The 23630-nt window shown below is 38.6% G+C and overlaps 1 protein-coding gene across 1 annotated transcript in view; it reads left to right on the top strand.

Annotated features, from left to right (window-relative positions):
* ATP10B (ATPase phospholipid transporting 10B (putative)) overlaps positions 1-23630 on the top strand; it is a 188033-nt gene that overhangs the window by 70604 nt on the left and 93799 nt on the right. The window contains 2 exon segments of the mRNA XM_029942912.1: positions 18024-18318; positions 19293-19487. Of these exon segments, the coding sequence (XP_029798772.1) occupies positions 18044-18318; positions 19293-19487 (470 nt within the window). The 5' untranslated portion in view covers positions 18024-18043.

The raw sequence follows: 23630 nt of genomic DNA on the forward strand, positions 1-23630 counted from the left end.
ACTAGTTAAGTGAGGAATTTTCTGAACAGCATCATTAGGGTATCCGCCACATAGGCCCTTCCCATCTCCAAAGGAAAATGTAGTAAACTGCTAAAGACCCCTGCCCTTCCCCCTAAAGGAAAGTGGCCTTCCTGGGAATAATACTTTTTAAATTTTTGCTAATAACTTTCTTGTCCCACCCTCCTTCCTATAAAAGTCTTTCATTTCTTACAACTCCTCAGAGCTCCTCTCTATGTGCTCAATGGGATGCTGTCCAATTCATGAATCATTTAATAAAGCAAATTAGATCTTCCAATTTTTATTCTATAAATGAAAAAAAGAGTGAATTAACTACACAAAAGAAGAAAAGATCCTAGAAAACACACATATACCCCCCAAATGACACACCAGCTTATAAAACTTTAACATTATTTCTCTTGCTTTAGAGTTTTTTTTTTTAAGATTAAAGATACAGTTGAGGTTTACCATGTATCCCTCTCTAGTGCCTCATCATCCCTCCTTCTCTAAATACAACTATTGTCCTAAAGGTGATACTATTCCCATATGTTTTTCTACCATAATAGATATGTATATAAATTCATATACATGGTATTTATGATAGAAACTTTTAGTTTCCTACTCAATATCTATTTATTAGTTAACATACACAGTATTTACTTTTCTTCTTTCTAGAACATGTAGCATCTTCTGGGCAACCGTGCTCCCTGTTAAAGGCCTACATTTCCCACCTTCTCTCACAGCTACAGAGACAGCCAGTGAAATGAAAACAAAGGTCATTGGGCAGGGCTTCTGGGATGACCCTTTAAAGTGACTCAGCTGAGGGGCGCCTGGGTGGCTCAGTTGGTTAAGGGTCTGACTTCAGCTCAGGTCATGATCTCCTGGTTCACAAGTTCGAGCCCGTGGCAGGCTCTGTGCTGACAGTTCAGAGTCTGGACCTGCCTCAGATTCTGTGTCTCCCTCTCTCTCTCTCTCTGCCCCTCCACACCGCATACTCTCATACTCAGTCTCTCTCTCTCTCAAAAATAAAAAAAACCTTAAAGTGACTCAGCTGACAGGTAGACCTTTTGCTCTTCCTCCTTTTTCCTTCCTACTTGGAACACAACTGTGGTAGATGAAGCTCCAGTAGCTCTTTGGCTCAGGAGATTACCCTGAGGTCAGAAACCAGTGCTCAGGATAGTGGAGCAGACAGGCCCAGGTCTCTCATGACCTTGGAGCCTCTGTGTCAGCCTTGGACTACCCACCTCTAGACTCATTTTATATGTAAATGCTTGTAAATAAATATCTTGTTCAAGGCACTTTTTGTTGTTAAATTTACAACTTACCCTAAATAATAGAGAATTGTACTGTATAAATCAGATTCCAAATTAAATTTTTTTGCTCAACATATTTTTGTTGCTCAGAATTCTGAATTCATCCTATAAGACAGGTACAGTGTTTAAATCACCAATTCTGGAATTAGACAGCTGGTTTGCAGCCCAACTCTGTCACTGACGGCTATGAGGCTTGGCGGTAACTACTCACATTTTTATGTACCTTAGTTTGCTCATCTGTAAAATGGGGATAATAATAGTACCACTGTCAAATGATTATCAAGAGAATTAAATGAGTTCCAATTTACATGCAAAGTGCTAACAATACTACCCCTAGGAAAATAATTAAACCTATAGAGAATTATTAACTGTTATTTTGACATTTACCCATTATGGTATAGTTTAATTTTAAGTGCCATATAATAATCCATTTTGTAACCATGCTATAATTTATTTTTTTTTATGTTTGATGTGTATTTGAGTTGTTTCCAGTTTTTAGCTTTTACTAAACAATGATACACTTAACATTTCTGAATATATTTCCTGAGTTTCTGAATACATATGGTGCAAATTTCTCCAGGGTGCCTACCTAGAAGTAGAAATGCCGAGTCTAGGGGCATGTGTACTTTCAGCCTGGCTTGATATCATGACCTGAGCTGAAGTCTGACACTCAACCCACTGAGCCACCCAGGTGCACCTGGCCTGGCTTGATAAAGCTAAATTGCTTTCCAAAGTGGTTGTAACAATTTGTATAAGAAAGTGCTCATTGCATTTCATCTTTGCCAAATCTCAATGCAATAAGAATTGGTTTTTGCCAATCTAATGATCTAGCAAGGTATCACTTTTTTGTTGTTTTACTTTGCTTTTCCTTGATCACCAACAATGCTGGAAATAATTTCATGTGGTTTGGAGCCATTTGGGTTTCCTCTTCTGATAACTCCTGTTCCTATCATTTCTTATTTTCCCCCTGAGTTGTTTATCTTATCCTGTTTGAATTTGTACATGTAATAATGTTACAAATATTTTCCCATCTGTGACTTGACTTTCTACAATCTTTAGGGCACAGAATTTTTTTTTATTTTTAATCTTTATTTTTGAGACAGAGACAGAGTGTGAGAGGGGGAGGAACAGCGAGAGAGGGAGACACAGAATCCAAAGCAGGCTCCAGGCTCTAAGCTGTCAGTCAGAGCCCAATGAGGGGCTTGAACTCATGAACCATGAGATCATGACCTGAACTAAAGTCGAACACTTAATCAACTGAGCCACCCAGATGTCCCAGGGCACAGAAAATTTAATGTAGTCAATTTGTCAATCTTTAACTATTGATGTCTTTGCCTTAAGAGTTACCTCCCTACCATAGGGTTATGAGAATTTTCTCCTACATTTTGTCTTAAATGCTCCCTCCCTGGGATGGAGGTTTTTATTGTATCTGGAATTCATTTTTTGTGTACAGCATAAAATAGAAATTTGTTGTTGTTGTTGTTGTTGTTATATGAATTAGCAATGATCTCAGCACTACTGACTGAGTAGCCTGTCCGCCCTGATTTGTAAGGCCACATCTGTCACATATCAAGTCCCCATATGTACACAAGTCTGTTGCCCAGCTCTCTGGTGTGTATCATTTGTCTATTTGCTATTTTGATGCCAATATGCACTGTCTGAATCTGTCTCCAAGGGGTCTTTAATCCATGAGATAATTCAGGAACCTTGGTTTGTTGGCATCGTGCAGATAAATCAAATCATAGGTTGGATTTACTCCTGTTCAGACAGCTTTTCCAACACTATGTAGGACAAGTATCAGTGCCACAGGAACACAGCAGAAGGGAGGAATAGATTTAACTCAAACTTGCCTTTTACCTCTCATCTCAATATACATCCTGTGGTGTTTCAGGCTCCAAAATTCACACTCACTCCACCACCAGCAGAGCCTACTCTTCATGATGTTGTGCTCAACAGTCCCCTCCCCCACTTGCTGGACAGCAAAGCCATTTGTCTTTCTAATAGTCTAGAGGAAAAGTAGGTTAGGCCATATTTATAGCCTGGATAGCATGAAGCGCTTGTGACAAAGGCCACTATGTTGGTCTTTATTGGTCACCAAATCCCCACATGTATGACTCTAAAAAGATTGAGAAAATTGGAAATAAATTATCCACTCATGAAGGGACATTATATCCTTGGCTTCTTCATGAAATGACAGAATGAAGTGATTAGGGGGTGAGAGGGATGGCGAGTATAGCTACCAACATGTGTTAATTCACTTTTTTCTCAATTTCCTACATCAGAATAATAAGCCAAGGTATCCCAGAAAGAATTCCAATTTTTTCTTATATATCAAATTAAAAAAAAAACCTATAACACCCTAAAAATGTTTAAATTGTTGCCAAACCCCCTAGGCACCAGGAAATGCCTAGGACTGAGTCTTCAGAAAGGGAAGAAGATTTCCTAGAGGTATGAGTAACTTCCAATTCCCATCAAATAGTCCAGCCAAGGGGACATCACTCTCGTCATTCTCCTTCAAGCTTGTGGTGACAGATTGATTTATCACTGTGCTGCTTCTCCACATCTCCATGAGCCTTTGCCATTTAAGTCATAGGAGTACTTAAGTGATGACACCTGTTTCTCTACTTTTATTTTCGTGTGTGTGTGTGTGTGTGTGTGTGTGTTTTCTCTCTTCTCTGGATTTACAGGTTTGTAGTTTTGTCATAGTAGACTATAGTCATGTTCTCCTTCACAATCTTATAGACCTCCTTCCCCACATCCAACTTTGATAAACTTTTTTGCTATAGGAAACAGATGAACATTTATGGTGTATTGTTCTTCAGAAAAGTATTGTTTGTCCCTCTCCTGAAGATAAAATATGCATATTGCAATAAATGGAAAGGTAATGTGTTGTCATATGCCAATGCAAAGTCTGTCCTGACACGTTCTTGCTTGCAGTTTAATGAGTCTTATGATAACCAAGGAACCCTTTCAGAATCAAATGAGGCAAAAGTGTTATGATTGGCTATCATGGAGCGTCCAGGTCTACTGCCCTGAGGTGCCTGACTCCTGCACATCCATATCAGCTCAAGGGTCCTACTCATAGCAGGAGAGCTAAAAGTAGTGTGGCTCACAACAGAACGTCACTTAGCATTATTTCAGGTAGGGAAAAAAGGATATTAAAATAAATGAACAATCCATAAACAAACTTTTGACCAATTGAGTTTCTTGATGCCAATGACTAAGTATCATTGTGTCACTGGGGTCAAGATCTGTACTTTTCTCTAATTTGAAATACTCTGTAATTTAAGAAAATTTTAATTGCCCAGGTGAAACACAAAGTCTGTAAATTAGTTAATAGTATTGTACTGATGTTAACTTATTTTGATAAGTGTATCCTGATTCTGTAAGATTGGGAGAAGGTTAAGAAACTCTCTGTACTATCTTTTCAAATTTTCTGTAAACCTAAAATTATTCTAAAATCAAACGTTTATTTTTAAATGAATCATCTAGGGCAACCACAGACTTCTAAAGTTTTAGGAGCAAACACAAATGGCTCACACTGAGGTAGAAAAACCAAAAGCCAAGGTGTTCGGGATGTGCATTAGGAAACTGACAGTTCTGCTACTAATTATCTTTGTGACCTTAAGCAGTCACCTAACCTTTCTTCATTTATTTTATTATTCTAGAATAAAAGAGCCATCAGATAGGTCTCTAAACATGAAAAAATTCAGAATTATTCACAGCCATACCCTCCCAAGCCACAATTTCACCAAATATGAAAATTTAGTATAAACAAATTTAATTCTGCAGTCTTCCAGCTGACCTAAACAATACCAGTTCCACTATGTGCAAAAAACAGGTCATTTCTAAGAAACCAAAGAACTAAAGATTTAGTCATACATAAGGACAGTGTATCAGAAGTAAAGATTTGCATGAGATAATATTGAACATAAAGAATATTGAAACACAGGAAGTGTGATCTTAGAACTGCAGGAAGAGTTTTGCTAAGTGCTGTAAGAGCACCTTTTACAAATACTTGAGTCAGAAATGCTCCTGAGTGGTTAAGGACATGTAATCCTGTGTCATGGGAAGGAAGTTTCAGAAACACTTCCTGAGTAATTTGTCCATCTGAGAGATCCAGTCAGAATCACTGAAATCTGAGAGGCCTGAAATCAAAAACCCTTCTTCATACATCAGAACAATTTTGTTCTTATGCTTCATAACAGATGTTCATTGCAAACAAAATTAATTTCAAGTTTTTGTGTTAGGGGAGACAAGCATTAGAAAGTTCTAGGGAGAAGACTATGAGTGAAACTGTGCCATACCTGTTGTTAAATAAAAGGATAAATTTCATTTATATTGAAATTATGCAATATGCTACCTTGATAGTCTTGTTCAAAATATTTTTTTATAGTCTTAAAATGTAGTCACAAGGAAAGAGAACTTCTGCAATGAGCTCTCGAGTTCCTTAACCACAGATCCTTCTAAGTGGGCATATCGAGGAACTTAATGCCTGTGGCAGGAGAACACCACCATAATACCTCAATGGATTGTTTGGAGGGTAAAATGGAATAATAGGGTTGAAATTTTTAAGATAATATTGAGATACAAATGTTTTTATTCATCAAAGAAGTCAAGTGCCTCTTGGTGCCTATCATTGTGAATGGGGAAAGAGGTATAAAATGCTGATGATTCCTAGAAGGTGCTGGGGTAAAGTGATGACTGAACCCACCAAGCACTGGGGAAGAGTAGTGCTTGCTCTCAGAATGCACTGGGGGAAGAGAGTGGTCACTACTTTCAGGAGACACTGGGGGGTTAAAATGGCGACTTTCCCAGGAGACATGGAGAGTAGAGAGATGATTGCCCTGCAGAAGTCCTCAATCCAGATGAGCACATGGGCTCAATACACAAAACTAAGAGCCAACATGGCTCGTTACTAACCCCACAGTCAAACTTCAGGACCAAGGAAGGTTTTCTGGGGGAAGTAACATCTGTGTCATAAAAGTGAATGGAAATAAACTAGGCTTTGAGGCTGGGGAGAAGAGAATACTGCTGGTATTAGTTGCAATGGTGAGAGAGACACAAAAGGAAATAATTTCCTATGACATGAAAGAGAGAAACAAAAGAGGAGCTCTATCTAGTTCATGGAGGGAAGGACTTGTAAATTATGTTAAAGTTTTGTCCCTTATTCTATTTCAAAAGCTTGAAAGGGTTTTCAGCAAGGCAGTGAGATGAATAGACTCACAATTTGATATCTTTCTGATTTCATTTTGGGAAAACAGACTAGAGAGGAGCAAATTTGGAAAGGGAAAAACTATGAAACTGTGCAAGTAATTGAGGCAAGAGATGACAGTAGCTTAGACTGACGTAGTGGCAATGAGCCCATAGGTGAGCGGACAGACTGATAGAATGTGTATAGGTTGGAATCAATAAGACATGGTAGCTGATTGGATACATTGGATGAGAGAGAAATCAAAAGGATAACTGAAAGGGTAGCATCATCATTCCATGAGATAAGAACTGGGGTCAAATAGCAGGTATAGGAGTAAAGATAATGAGTCTTTTTGGAAGCAAACTGAGTTTGACATTCTTAACAGAAGTCCAGATGGTGATGTCCAGTTGACCAATTGGATCTTTCCTGAAACTCCTTACATTGAAAATTGAAAATAAAAGTTTGAACATGTGGAGGCCTTTTGAGAACCTTGTCATTACTACATTAATGTAGTGCGAGAGGAGAAATAATAAAGATGAGAGGGTTCAGCTATTTCTTTGGAAATGAGAATGCACAGCTCAAAGCATGGACGAGAGTATAACTCAACGAAAACAAATCTGTAAAAAAGCCTTTCTTAAATGAAAGGATCAGTCACTTAGCACCTTTGTGCTTGAGATCTTCCTTTATATGGACAGGCTATCATCTTGGGAGGGAATAATCTGCTCTCTGGCAAAGTCCCTCATCAGGGCCACTCATCTCCTTGACTTCTGAAAACTCAGGGTGGGGATTAAACCTGAAGAAAAAGTGTTAGAGACATGCATGGTCCTGATTGATTACCTGGTCCATTTCCCTCATTCACAGTGGAAGAAACTAAGGCCCAGAGAGACTTGCTCCTGGTCACACAGCTGATTAGTGGGATATGTAAACCAGGTGTCAGCTTGGCTTGGCTTACCCTTCCCTTTAAAATCCAGATTAGATGATCTTGAAAAATGAAAAAACCTATGAAAAACCCTATGCCACTATGTGCCCCCCAAACTTCTGTAAATTTTTATGGGACTTCTGTTTCTCGTCATCATCTCTGGTTCTGATTTCTTGTATTTGCTAAGTTTCTCATTCTCCACTCTTTATTGTGCCCTTTCTTTTAGCTTCTCCCCTTGATAATGAGCCAAATATAGGAATAACCCCTTCTTGACTTCTAATCAAAGGTTACCATTTATAAAAGGCCATTTTGTATTATGAAGTTTTACAAACAATTTTAAAGTAACATGAAAAGAAAGCATATCATATTTCAATATCATACATATTTTGGTACATATTTGACCTTTAAAAAATCCCATATATACAATGGAGTAGTATTTAGTCATAAAAAAGAAGGAAGTCTTGCCATTTCCAACAACATTGATCTTAAGGGCTTAATGCTAAGTGAAATAAATCAGAGGTAAACAAATATAATCTCACTTATATGTAGAATCTAAAAAATAAAATTTTGAAAAATTTGCTCATAGAAATAGAGAGCCGATTGGTGGTTGCCAGAGGTGGGATGCAGTGATGGGTGAAATAGGTGAAGGGGGTCAAAAGGCATAAACTTTCAGTAATAAAATAAATAAGGGATATAACATACAACATGCGAATATAGCTAGTAATACAGTGTTGTATATTTGAAAGTTGCTAAGAAAGTAGATCTCAAAAGTTCTCATTACAAGAAAAAATTGTAACTATGCATGGTGACAGATGTTAATTAAATTTATTGTAGTGATCTTTTGCAACATCTACAATTATCAAATCAATATGTTGGCTGCCTGAAACGATAACAGTCTTAGCAATCATACCTCAACAAAAAAAATGTCCCTCTACTCTTTTCTGACAACACAAGCACCAACCTGCTATCATCTTAATCTATTTCTTGTGCTCTTGTCAGATAATTCTTTCCCCCTTTCCCTCTTCCTTTTCTTCTTCCCCTTAATTTGTGTTCCCTTGCTTTTCATCCCAAGTGCTAATCGGTCTATATTCCCTTCCTAAGGAAACTCTGGAGGCACCTGTTAAAATATCAGTTTTCCTCACCCCATTTTACAAATCTGGTCCAATTGCTTTGCACTAAGCCAGGAGTCTAGTCCATTTGACCTTGAGAAAGCTTCTCCCAAATTTCTCAGTTCCTGCTCACTTGCTGCCTGCCTCATCTCAATCTTTCCTGGAGGCATTAGTCAGCATGTAACTCACATAATCATGCATAGTTTGGAGTGAGGTGAACTGATCCTGTCAGTGTGCACTATTGTCTTTTAATTGCTTTCAGCCCTGCAGACGTTGAACAACTTTTTTCACCCTTCAGCTCAGCACTGATTTATTCAGATTGTGCAAGCAATTTGTTCACTTTTAATTAGACCCAGCTTAATTATTTTGTCAGTAAAATAAACCAAAGAATCTATAAAACAACTTTTAAGTGAAATCACATTTCTGCCTGGAGGGATATAAAAAATGAAATTATGCATCTCATTTTGCCTGCCTCTTACAAAGAAAAGATTGTCCACATTGTCTTTTTATTTCCCAAGATCTTTTGCCTTTATTAAGGAGATACTTGGGAAATCAGGCCTGTAACAGAGGAAAGAAACTGGGTAAAGGCAGTTTTCAATGGAGGGCACATATGTGAGTGCCTAAGTCAGGGTCTCCACGTTTGTTCTTTGGGAGTCCCTACTTTACAATGATTTGGGAGCTGGTTAAGAGTACAGATTTCCTACCCCACCCCTAGAGTGTCTAACTCAGTAGATCTGAGATGTAAGAATAAGAGAGCTTCTCACTTGGCTTTACCTGCACTTTCTGGACTCATCCCTGCTTCTGGATACCCAAGCTTTTTAATTCACTAATTGACAACTTCTGCTTCTCCAGGTCCTCCCCAGTCACCCATGTTTTTTTCCATTGTTGACAACTTCCAAAGCTTGCTGTCTATGTTTATTCAATTCCCTATTCATAGCCTATTGCCTTTCCTGTGTATATATCTCATCTCTCCCAACCATTTTGTTGGGGTTGGAGCTGTGCATTAAGAAATTTCTCTCTGCTCTTAGCCAGATATCCTGTAATCAGATGCATGCTCCCTCTGCTACCCCAGTGTTTCCAACCTTTCAGAGCCCAAAGACCTCTTTTTTCACCAAAGAATTTCATAACCTAAACCTAAGAGTTGGTATAATTTTAGTATCATGGATTGAGAAAATACACAATAGCAAAAGCTTACCATGAAATCAGTAATGCCTTTAAACAAATTTGTAATATATCCATCTCAACCGTATCTGCTACACTTAAAAGCAGTGGCTTACATTTGCAACAACATGGATGGAGCTAGAAAGTAAAATGTTAAGCAAAATAAATCAGTCAGAGAAAGCCAAACACCATATAATTTCACTCATATGTGGAACTTAAGAAAGAAAGCAAACAAGCAAAAGGGATAAAATTAGAGAGAACACAAGAAACACTCTTAATTATAGAGAACAAACTGATGGCTATGAGAAGGAAGGCAGGTGAAGGAATGGGTTAAATAGGTGATGGGGATTGAGGAGTGCAGGGTAGTGTATGGAAGTGTTGAATCACTATATTGTATACCTGAAACTATTATAGCACTGTATGTTAACTAACTGGAATTAAAATGAAAACTTAAAGTAGCGTCTCACATGTGATTGCAGCATATGATATGTTCTATCTACAGACTATGCCAGGAGCATGTATGAATTCTCTAACATCTCAGTCTCAGCAGCCTAACTCAGGGCAGCATCTGAGGGCCAGAGTTTAAAGGTCATTCTTGTGGCTTCAAATTTGAAGGAGGACACCCAAACGGCAGGTGTCAGAGGGTTTGGACAGTGAAAAATCCCTTTCCTTAGTTAACAGGACACCATGGCAGGTCTTACCATAGCCTATGGCCATGGTGGCACATTTTCTTAGTAGACCTCAATAGATTAATCCTATACCCAATTCTATGAATAAATGTCATTTAATCCAGGACCTGGCAAAGACCACCAGTGCTTACCAAAGGTTCTATATGTTCCCCACATAGTTGGCCTCCCTTATTGCCAGGATTAGACCATGTAGCTTATTCTGGCCATTTGACTAAAGCAAAGTGATACAGTTCACTTCTGCATCCTGTTATGGTTCTATTTAACCATAGAGTGAGACAGGACCATTGGATTGAGGAGAGTTATTTGAAGCTGCAAACTCTTCATAGGTTGTGCTTAAGCCACTGGGATTTGGGACTTTGTCTCACAGCCTGGCTTATGGCCTAGCCTGACTAATATACTAGGCGAAATGTGAAGGAAGGACCCTCAAGGGAGAGGAACTACCAAGTGCCTAGATGCTCCTATAGGAGTGGAGAGGGAAGAGGAGAAAGAGGGAAAGCTTGGAGTATTTGAGAATAATAGTAAGTAAGAAGATAAGAGGTAGGTACAAGCTGGGTCACATGAAGTATAATGTAGGCCACAGTGAGAAGTCTGAGTTTTCTTCAAAAGCAGCCATAATCTTTGAGAGCATTGAGAAGAGACCTGACATGATATGATTTTCTCTTTAGAAAAATAACTTTGGCTGTCATGAGAAAACTAGGTTGGAAAGGGAGCAAGCGAGGATGCAGGAATCTGATGGAGGTCTGTAAATGGTCCATAGAAGAGACAGTGATGTCTTTTATTAGACTGGAAACAGTAGAAGTGTTGAGAAACAGATGCGTTTGAAAAATATTTAAAAGGTAAAAATGGATAGAACTTTAAAATAGATTGGCTGTAGCAAATGAAGGAGAAATCAAAGATGACTTCCAGGTCCTACAGGTAAAGGGAGATTGCTATCCATAGGAATGGGAGCTACTGGAACCAAAGACACCTAGGAGAGAAATGAAGATGGCAAGGAAGCAGTGGGATACTCTTGTCCAAAACTCAGGAGTGAGGCCTGAGCTCCAGATATACCTAATGGGAGACCAGCTTGCTGGGTACCTGGTGACACCCTAAGTCAAAAAAAAACAAAAAAACAAACCTGGGGGGTAATAGAGTGTAGCATAGCAGACCACAGATCTTTCTGGTTGACAGTTTAAGAAACAAAAATTGTTGTCCTTGAAAATCTGTCAGATTTCAAGGCTCTCGTGGATCATAGTGCTAGGAAAAAATCAGGGTAAACAGCATTCAGTGATTGAGACTGAGTGTGGCACGCCACTGATGTGTGAGTTCTAGAAACATCTACTCTTTGATCATTCCTACAAAGATCTGTTCTAAAGAATTTTATTTGTCACCTGTTTTCATTACCTTCTACAGAAGTACATCCTTCAGTTAGTTTTACTTAAGGTGTTTGCTATTTTTATTTCAAACTGTCTTCCCCTCTCACACCGGTGCCCACTCTCACCTGCCTACCAAAATGACAATCCCCATCCCACCCAGTGCAAGGGCCTGCAGACACATTTCTTATTCAGTATTTCTCTCTGGAGGAAGTTAGCATCTGGCATCCTAATTATAGGACATGTTTTGCAGCCTGCAAATGAGGCACAATCACAACTCCTGCTCTTCCCATTGGGAAGGACAGAGTACTTTCTGGTGCTTATAAGAACTGATTGTACACAGCAGCTATATGTAGAATCCCATAGCTGCATACAAGGCAAATGAAGGCTCTGATGTTCAGCCATCTTCAAGGTTTCTCGCCTATCTGAACTTCATTGAAGAATGTCTTCCCTTGGGTCATTCCTTTTCCAAGAAGACCTTACCAAACTTCCCCAGGCAGGTTCCAGAACTGGAAAGCTTAGTGAAGAGCTTTCAAACTGTGATTTTTGTTCTCTAACCTGCAACTAAATATATTCCCTTGAATCTAAAATGCCATGAATTTAATAATATATTATGAGGATAAAAAGAAAAAAAGAAATATATTACCATATCAGTTATGTGACATATCGTAGGTTCTAAACATTAAAATGTGAACCAAAAAGTACATTTTGGATTCTAACAAATATAGGTTTTTCTGAAAGGGAGTAGAAAGAAGGTTCTAGAGAGGAATTATTCTATTCCCCTTACTTTTGTTTCTCCATATATAAATTGGGTATGGGTAAAATAGGTAGAAGGCTACAAAAAAGTTATGACCATTTCCTCAAGCAAATTCAATTGATTAAGTGGGAAAAAAACAAAATCAATAGGGAATTGGTAATAAGATTATTGTATTGCAAATCTTTCCTTGATCCAGTAGAATGCTTGGAGAATGGATAGGAATTGAGGTCTTTGGATTTTTTTTATTTAATTCAGGTTTGATGAAAAACCTTTTGTTGTTGTTGTTTTGACACTTCTGTGGGAAGTGAACAAACAAAAACCTTGAAAAACATGTGAGCAGCAGCCTTTCCTGCATTAGTACATAGCCTCCAATAATTAAAATGACTGACACTTTCTGGATAATTGGTGATGTTTCTGAATCTCATTCTCAGAGTACCAAGTAGAGATATAGAAGGCCTGCAACAATGCTGTGATAATGGGCCAATGGTTTTTATTTCAATAAAAGTATGTCTGTTAGTGTTTATGAAAAAAATCATGTGTATCAACCCCTAATTTCAGATATCATTGCTTTAGCATAAAGCCAAAGTCAATATTTTAAACTTTTAAAAAGTGATTTGAGGGGTACCTGGGTGGGCTCAGTTAAGTATATGACTTTAACTTGGGTCATGATCTTCTGGTTTGTGGGTTCAAGACCCACATCAGGCTCTGTGCTGACAGCTTCAGATTCTGTGTCTCCCTCTCTCTCTGTCCCTCCACCACTCACACTCTCTTTCTCTTTAAAAAATAAATATTAATGAGGGTGCCTGGGTGGCTCAGTTGGTTGAGTGTCTGACTTCAGCTCAGGTCACGATTTCACAGTTCGTGGACTCGAATCCCACATTGGGCTCTATGCTTACAGCTCAGAGCTTGAATCCTGCTTGAGATTCTGTGTCTCCCACTCTCTCTGCCCCTCCCCCATTCATGCTCTCTCTCTCTCTCTCTCTCTCTCTCTCTCTCAAAATAAACAAACATTTTTTAAAAATTTAAAAATAAATATTAAAAAAAATTTTAAGTGATTTAACTTAAAATATACTACACTTAATAAATGACCTTTGGGTATGGCATAAATTGGAACAGTGATTCAAGAATGATTGCAATTTGGAGAAAACTGATGTAATTGATTTAAGGACACACTAACCCCTGGCTATTTTAAGGTGGTCATTGTTTGTTCACTAGGTGTCTAATAGGAAATCTTATGAGATTTACACATTTTGTTGCACTCAGGGTAGAGTTCTTTAAAAACTCCTATGGATAAATGAAGACCAAACTGTCTTAGCTTCTAATTAATGCTTATAACAAGATAGTGTACTATTTATCAAGAATCTAAGTATAGATTACATTTAATTTTATAGGATTCTTAAAAGTTTATTTATTTTGAGAGAGAGAGACTACCAGCAGGAGAGGGGCAGAGAGAGAGGGAGACCCAGAGGGAGAGGGAGGGGAGAGAGAGAGAGTGAGAGAGAGAATACCCCCCTCATGGTCCCACTGGCAGTATGTAATTCAGTGCAGGGCTTGAACTCACAAACCGTGAGATCATTACCTGAGCCAAAATCAAGAGACAAATGCTCAACTGACAGCCTCCCTGGCGCCTCCCAACTGATACACTTTTTAAAGAACTGGACCTTTACAGAAAATAATTCTCTAGTCACCACTTATTACTGCTTTCTAGCCTTACTTGAGTTTTCTTTCCATTTTTAAAATCAATGTTTGCTCTAGCTAACGGGACAGTTGCAAATGTGGCTTCTTCCCAGAATGCTCACTTACTTCCAGGCATACACAGACAAACAGTACACACACACACACACACACACACACACACTCTTATTCAATCCAGTTACCTCACATTCATCCTCCTAGACTTAAGCCCCTCCTCTTCAGCGACAAGGTCACATCCCTCTATAATGTAATCACACTGCATCCTGTTCTTTGGGGCACTTATCCTGGTTGGTGAATATACAGCTGACCCTTGAACAGTGTGGAGTTTAAGGGTACAGGCACCCCACACAGTCAAAAATCCACATATAACTTTTGACTCTCCAAAAACTTAACTACTAACCTACTGTTGATGGGAAGCTTTCTGAATAACATAAACAGTCAATTAACACATATTTTATATATGTATTATATACTGTATGCTTACAGTGATGTAAGCTAGAGAAAAATATTATTTAAAAAAGTAGTAAGGAAGAGAAAATACATTTACAGTACTGTGCTGCATTGAAAAAAATCCACAGATCAGCACACACATGTGGTTCAAACCCATGTTCAAGAGTCACCTATATCATTATTTCTGAGTGTTCGTTTAGCACCTGTGAGTTTCACTAGAGTGCAAGTTCCAGAAGAAAAGATATGGATGAATAAGCTTTACTCAGCTGATACAAAACAAGAGTTCAACAAGTATTTTCTGTGAAACACTGGCTGACCCCTAAAAGTGAAACCCCCAACTAAAAATGGGGTTTACTTGGTTCATTAAAATAAAAAAAGGGAAATGGGGTTAATTAATGTGGGCCAGCCAAGATGGAGAAAGTTGGAGAACAGGATTTGTCAGTAAACTGTATTTCACTCAGTATGTTAGGCTAATGGCCCACCATATAAAAATGTACCCTCCTACCATCTAGATGACATTCTGCCCAGGGTCAAATGATAGTAGTGCTGGAAAGAATTACCACTTCAAGCCAAAAGGATCTGAGTGTGAATTAGTAAAACTGGGAGATCCTCCAGTTTATTGTTAGAGGGAGGTGCCATTTCAGAAAATTAGAATGAGAGACTTTATAAGTGACCAGACCTTGGAGAATTGCTTCAGACATGTCCCTCCCTTTATGGAAGCAATAAACCACACCTCAGATCAAAGGATTACATAATCACCCTTTGTTTTCTGTTCCAATTTTAGAAAGAAATAGCTTACTTGGAAGAAAAAGGAAGCAGTGGGTTAAGGAGCTACTTTCCTGTCCCCTCTTGCCCCCCCTCCCCAGCCCATCCTTGTGTGTTTCTACCAGAACAAAGCCTGGGATCCACAGCTGTGGTCATGTTGTTTCGCTGTCTAAAACTCTTCAGGACTCCTTTATACTCTGAGCATAATAAATAGCCTTAACAGGCCATCTGGTACTTGTCTGTCCCTCCATCATCAACTTTGACTATTCTTTGTCCTTCACTTCATGAATTCTATAGAACACTCCTATGAACTTTGTTTTCAGAGCCATTTCTTCTACCTAGAACACTCTCGCACAACCCTCCTGCCTAGTTAAGTGTGTACATTGTACATATGTATACACACATATATGCAAACATGTACATTCTTTTCTAAACCATTGAAACACCTTGTCCCTTTGCCCATAACTACTTTGGGATGGATTTCCTAAGAACAAAAATACTTTCTTACATAACTACAATGTAATTATTATAATGGAGAATTTTGACATTGAGATACTAATCTTCAGTTCATTTTTAAATTTTATGCATTGTGTGATTATGTTTTTTATACCTATTTTATTTCCACCAATCCAGGATCCAATCTAAGATGGATCCATTTACTTGTCGTATCTTTTTAGTCTCTTTTAATCATAAACAGTTCCTCTGCCTTTCTTTGATCTTTGACATTTGAAAAACATAAGCTAGTTATTTTGTAAAATAATCCTCAGTTTGAGGTTTCTCAATATTTCCCTGTGATATCACAGAGATGATGCCATGTCCTTGGCACATCATACCAGAAGACACAGAATGTCAAGTTATACTGTATTGATGATTCTGCTTTGATCTCTTGGGTAAAGTAGTATCTGGCATGTTTCTTTTCTTTTAATGATTTGGGAGAAAGATACTTTGAAACTATGGAAATATTCAGTTCTTCTTCAGACTTACATCCACTAGTTTGGCATCCATTTTGCATGTGCTTTATTTTTAAGAAAGCTTATTTTACAGTGTTAATGAAGAAAAGCAAAAAACTAAAATAAAATAAAGAATATGATACAATAAATGGACTTTTTAAGCCACCCCACTAAAAATACCTACATCTCTCATATCAACCCAATCTTCTTTTTTGAAGTTCTTATTACCTAAAATTGAGAGACATCTGACATGTATGGCATTAGCCACGGCAAGATTTCTCATTTGCATTTTCAAGTTTATTCATGAATTATCTTTTCATTTCCTTTTCCTTTATAATAATAAAAAAATCCATGAAAGGCGCATTTTTCATAATGAGAAAGAAGATATACAGTATTATTTCTGGCTTACCATATGTCATAATATTGCTTTTGGTCACATAATAATGGGCATCAGTAATTGCATTTAGTTTTTCATGGTTGCTACAAGGGCTCACTTAAGACTCTCCAGAGCTCCTGTGGATTGAAAATCATTTGGATTGATTAAAGTCGTGAGGAGAATTATGGTACAGGTCAGATCATATGGGCATCAGGAAGATAAAATATTATTTAAACTAGAAATGGAACTTTTTCTCCTTTAAAGGATTTTATTTTCAATGACAGGTGGTGTTTCTCATAGTAAGATTAATAATATCTGATGTTTATTCATCCATTTATTAAAAAGAAAATCATCCTATGAGCCTACTAGGTGAGAAGCACCATTATATACAACTTCAAATTTTTCAAAATATGTCTGAATAATATCCTTCATGGTCTTTAAGTAAGAAAGGCCAGAGAGAACCTTGAAGTTTTGCTTATAGGTTTCACTGAAAGAGCTCAGAAACCAGAATATCCTAGATAAAGCAGCATTTGTCTGTCATCTAGAAGGATCATCTGAATAAGTGCTCAGTTTCAGAAACCACTAAATGGAATGGAGAGAAAAGAAAGGGTTCCCACCCTCACCCCCAATCAACCACATTTAAAACAAAAAACAAAACAAGTGGTGTCCATGGAACAACATCTTATACAGCCCAGTCGCCTGAGGCCAAAGTTTTCTAGGAGAGAAACTCTCTCCCCTGTCCCACCCATCACTCTCATTTGAGCTTCTCACTGAAAATGAGGTTCTCCAAAACATCAGTACCCAGTACCTGAACATTTTATAGCTAGAGAACACTTCCTTTTAAAACATGTCTCAGCATACTTTATGCACTATCCATTTCATTCCTTACAAAAAGCTTGTGAAAAAAGTAAAATAAGACGAGTTTTCCTCATCTTACAGTGAGGAAGGTGAAGACCGGGAAGGTGAACAGACAATTCAGTATTAGGAAAAAGCCACAGATAGCATCCTGACCTTTGGCACCATAGCCCACAGGACCATACTTTCCCTAATAGGCCCAACAAGGTCGTCTGCACCCTTCCCCCACCTTAAATGCGTTCATGGTACTTACCACAGTGTCAGTTGTAAGTTGTTTATATATTTACATGATGATTTGCTTTCTGTCTCTTAAACACGTGGTTTATATTTTCCTCACTTTGTATCCCAGGGCCCACCTTGGTTGGAGGGGTGGACAAGTGGGTGAGCCAAGATACCACACATTTTCTTTTAACCACAACAACTTGATGTGTCTGTTTCCAGACCATAATTTGCTGCCAGAAATGGCCCTCTCAGTGGACTCATCTTGGCACCGGTGGCAGTGGAGAGTCAGAGATGGCCTTTCCCAGTCTCCGTCAGAAGTCACACCACTGTTGTCTGAAGAGAAGAGGAGACAAAGCTACAACCTGACACAGCAACGGGTCGTCTTCCCCAACAACAGCGCATGCCACCAAGATTGGGCAGAGATCTGCGAGAGATACTCTGGCAACAGAATCTGCACGACCAAATATACCTTTCTCACTTTCCTGCCTCAAAATCTCTTTGAGCAGTTTCATAGGTACACAACCCTTTGGCCTAATGATAAGTGTTTTAACCAAGTATTTTTCAGTATTTCTGAAACAACGATGCTGCCCTCTGGGACACCTAGCCTTTAATATTCAAATGCATGTACCTTGGAAAGACTTGCCAATCATTAGCTCATTCGTTTATTCAATAAATATCAGATTCTACTGTGTTAAGCCACATGAAGGGAAAAAGAGACAGACATTGTCTTGACTATATTTTCTCATGAAAGAGACAGACATTAAATTTAACAATTATATAAACTGATGTCAAATTATAATTTAGATAGATACTTCAAAGAAGAGGTATATGGTGATATTAGAGTAAATAAGAGGGAGATCTGGCCTAATTAAGAAAGTCAGAAAAGACTTCCAGGAAGAAGTGACAATTGAAATAATCTGAAAGAAGAGAATGCATTAACTTGGCAAAAACAGAGAGAAGTCAGGAAGGGAGCCAGGAGGATGTCCCTACCAACAGACCTTCATGTGCAAAGGCACAATGGCCAGAGGATGCTAGATGCACTTGGAAAACTTAAAAATGTGAGCCGTAATTTTGAGATGATACATGCAAGATTTCCTTTTAATTATAAAGCAAAATAAATTCTTATATATCTTCCTAAGTTTTGTAATTATCATTACAAGTTGTCATTTATCGAGAAACTACTGTGATTGAGAACCCTGTATTATGTATGTAAGAAACATTATCCTATGTAGTATTTGTAAGAGGCCTTTAAGATAGGTAGTACTATCCCCATTTTACACAAGTTGAAACAAGCTTCAGAAGGTCACACAGCTAATAAACAATTTGAATATAGTTGGATCTGGCTTCAGAGTCCTTACCATAATTTGAGGTGACCCTAAAAAAGAATGCCATTTTAGGTGATAAAGGCCAACAATAAGGGAAAAAATTGTGTGGAGAGTATATTTTCTTCCCCATGGTTTTCAGTCACACTTTTCTTGTCCCTTCCAGATGGGCTAACCTCTATTTCCTGTTCCTGGTCATTATCAACTGGATGCCCTCGATGGAAGTTTTCCACAGAGAAATCACCATGTTACCATTGGCTATTGTGCTGTTCCTCATCATGGTCAAGGATGGCATGGAGGACTTCAAGAGACATTGTTTGGATAAAAAGATCAACTGCTCCAACATCTGGATATATGAAAGGTAAAAGAAATCATTGTTCTGTTTTCTTGCTTGCAAATAGGTTGTGAAAACTAATCAGCATTTTCAAAGGATTGGTCTCTCTTGTCACATTTTATTTTCTTAAGTTCACTTAATTCAGTGATTCTCAACTAGAATAATTTTTCACAGGAGGGAACATTTGACACTGGAGACATTTTTGGTTGCCATATTGAAGAGAATGCCAATGGCATGTAGTGGATAAAAGCATAAGGATGATGCTAAACATCTTACAATATACAGCCCCCCCCCCCACAAAACAAAGAATTGTCATCCAGCCCAAAATGTCACTAGTGCTCTGAAATTTAGAAACCTTAATTTAACACATGTAGGCACTCAAAATATTAAGCACAAAGGTGCCATACTATTAAGAGTAAGGTTGAAAGCTCAAGAATTGATCTCTAGAATTGACTGGATCATCTCAAGAGACCAAATTTAAGAGCAGCTCTTGGAGAGTGATAGGCAATGTCTCTCTCTTTTTTTTAATGTATTTGTTTTCTCTTATAGTTTATTGTCAAGTTGTTTTCCATAAAACACCCAGTGCTCAACCCAACAAGTGCTCTTCTCTATGCCCATCACCCCGCTTCCCCTCTCACCCACCTCCATCAGCCCTCAGTTTGTTCTCATATGCAAGAGTCTCTCATGGTTTTCCTCCCTCCCTCTTCCCAACTATTTCTTTCCCTTCGTTTCTCCCATGGTCCTCTGTTAAGTTTCTCTTGTTCCACTTATGAGTGAAAACATATGGTATCGGTCCTTCTCTGCCTAACTTATTTCACTTAGCATGACACCCTCACGTTCCAGCTACGTTGCTACCAATGGCCAGATTTCATTCTTTCTCAGGGAAACGTCTCTCAAACAAGAAAATGTATACCATTTTTAAAGCATCTGAGGCTCTTGGCTAAAAATCCTTGTTTTTAAAACTTAACCAGGTGGGTTTTAGGACCTAGAGTTGGCGCTGTTCTCAGCTGCCTGGGTGGAAAAGGAAGATCCCTGTGGGTGACGTCTACATTCCAGTAGGTGGAGTCTCAACAAGTAGAAGGAAGTAACCTGACAGGTGCACCCCTGTTCTCTGCCAGCCTTTTCCTTGTCATTTCTCCCTCGGCATTTGTAAACCAGCTTCTTATTTTTAATTTTCCTTTTGAAAGAAGAGAGAGAAATTTCCAGCAGAGAAGACAAGTAAAAGATATCAGGGACATGACTCACTGGCAGCTGAACAATGGAACTGATTAGGGGAAAAAACTCTTTTACGGGGAACTCATTCACTATCCTATGAGAATTCAAGAAACGAAACTGAGCAGAAATGGAAAAGGAAGGCAAGAGAAGGCAGAAAAGGAAAGAAGACAAGAAACGAGTAGTAATCTCCAATCTGACCTTTGAAGTATTGTCCTACAAAGAGAATCCCAACAGGCATTATTGTGGGAATCAAATTAAGACCAGCAAATACACCGTGTTGTCGTTCATACCCAAGAACATCTTTGAACAGCTACATCGGTTTGCCAATCTTTATTTTCTGGGCATTGTTCTTCTGAATTTTGTTCCCATGGCCAATGCTTACCACCCTGAAGTAGGCGTGATACCAATCTGTGTCATCCTGGCAGTCACTGCCATCAAGGATGCTTGGGAAGACTTCCGGAGGTACAACTCTGATAAAATGATCAATAACCAAGAGTGTCTCATCTATAGCAGGTAAAGCAAAACCCATTGGGGAAGTCTTGTGGGCTCAGCAGATCTTTCTGGGTTTGCTGCCACTGCTGCTACTTTTTATAGAGGGGATACTATCAAGATATTTTATCTCAGTGAAGCTGTTTAATTTTCCAACTCAGAATTATGACTTAAAACCAAAAACTACATAGAAAAAGAAGGTTGAGTCCCATGTTTATTAAAATTAGGAGGTCTTTATTATGTGGTATTTTCTTTGCTGTTTCAAATGTGTTCAGCATTTATGGATTTTGCATAAATTCTCCTCAACTCTTAGTCCAGTGTGACTATGAGTACACTTGAGAATATTCAGAGACCATTGGTGGGAAGAGGCCTCACTGTTTTTCAGGGGAGCAAAAGAGCATTGTATTAGATGAACTGGAGACAGACTGCCTGGGTTGAATTACTCATTAACTACATGACCTTAGGCAGGTTACCGAACCTCTCCGAGCCTGGTTTTGTCATATGTAAGATGGAAACCTCTCCTGGGATGCTCATGAGAATTGTATCCTTGGGAAGTGATTAAAAGTATGTCTGACATATAATAAATGGTCAATGTGCAAACTTCAGTTCCTCTATTTTTATAATGTAAAACTCGTAGTAGCATCATCATCAATGCTTTCTTTAAAATTCTTTTCTGATGCTGTCCCAACAAAAGTAAAAACTGAACACCACCTGTCTTGCCACATTATTTAAAATTATTTTATACATGCTGTTGCTTTACAAAGGTTTCATTGAGTAGTTGACAAAACTGGGTTGTTAGGGAAAGGATATGATCGTGGTCAGTCATATCTATATTTTTCTCCAGTGAAAGAGAATAAGATAAGAGTTATTGTTGGTCTCAACTTTATGACTGTACATGTAGCCAAGAAAGAAGCGAGGGAGTCAAGTCTAGGCTTATGGAGTGACTGCTATGACTGAGTGCTTTGTGGGCTAGTCTTTGATGATTGAGTCACTAGCAGGTGAGGGCTTGATTTCTTGGCAAATAAGGAAAATTTCTGTCTCTCCAGGAGCATCAATCCTCTCATTTTTCCCTCTGACTTCATCAACCCTAATTGGTAGAAATTCTGCAGTCATTCTGGTCACTCTTAAAATGAAAAGGTCTGGCTACACGATGTGCACTTTAGCCATTTAGGGGCTTCTTTCTAAGGAGGGGTCCTCTTCCCCAGGGGAATAGCAGATAACTGACTTGTGGCTGGCTGATGAGAGGGTTTAATGAGAGACCACTGAAAGCAAGAGACTCATTTGTCTTCAGGACACCTCTATGAAAAACTTCATGCCTCCTTTCAGCATCAGATGCACTTCTAGCCTCTTTGCTTGCAGGGCCACAACTGCACGTCTCAAAAGTTAATCTGAAGGGTGTGTGTTTTGTCTAATTGTCTTGAATGTTGTTACCACACTGAACACCTAGAACTGAGATGTAGTCATTCCTCACCTTTGAATAATAAAATTATAAAGAGAGGTAAAATCATTGGCAGGCTGCCTTTTCTCAAAAAGACTAGCACCAACTCACCTCATCACTTTTTGTTTGCTACCTTTCTTTTGCTGTAGTTGTTTTTCTCAGTGACCAACCAGCCAGGAAGCTGATTCCTTAGGGGGGGTATAAGCGTGGACCTCAATTAGCCTAATCCTATTCTCTCTACTCCACCAGAAGTCCTCTGCCCTAAGCCTCCTACACTCATGGGCCTGTTCTTGGGGATAATCTCAGTGTTTATCAGACCCTAGACTGACCTGTGCTGGGAGCTGGTTTGATATAGGCCAGGCTGTTGTTCTGTTCTCAAAATAGCTTCAAGACAACAATGAAAAACCAAGGTGGTAGCAATCCTAGCAAAAAGAGACCTTAGTTCATAGGTTCACTGGCAGGGAGGGACGTAAGAGGTTTTATCAAAGCAATATTTCCCAAACTGTATTCAGTGGCATAATACTAAGAGGTGGTCTCTGAAAAAAAGACACTCATGATCAAGAAATTATACATCTTCCCTCCTAACCCATGTTCCATGGGGGAACTAAGATATACAGTAAAGCAATCTGTCCATCCTTAACTCAGTGTTGTTCCAAACCTACCAAATCTTGGAAATTTAGGGAATTTTACTTTCTTCAGTATAGCAAAATAATTGACCATGCAGGTAATTGAATGAAATAGACTAGATACAAAGAGGGAAGCAATACTGTCTGTGTACTGATAAATGGGAACTGTTAGGATAAGACAGGGAACTGGAGCAAATAAGGGGACCCCGGACCTCACATCAGGAGGCAGAGCTGTTGCCAGATTATCTGGATTTTGTTAAAGGAGCTGGAAGTTCATATTTTTATTTGAAATAACCTGGCACTTAGGTGAAATAACCTAATATAATTTTTTCAAATACTTCACAGCTGTTTTGTTTGACCTAAAGTTCTTAGTTTTGCCTGTGAGCACTAAATTTGTTAACT

The sequence above is a fragment of the Suricata suricatta genome, chromosome 6 (assembly GCF_006229205.1).
Source record: "Suricata suricatta isolate VVHF042 chromosome 6, meerkat_22Aug2017_6uvM2_HiC, whole genome shotgun sequence".
Taxonomy (NCBI): Eukaryota; Metazoa; Chordata; class Mammalia; order Carnivora; family Herpestidae; genus Suricata; species Suricata suricatta.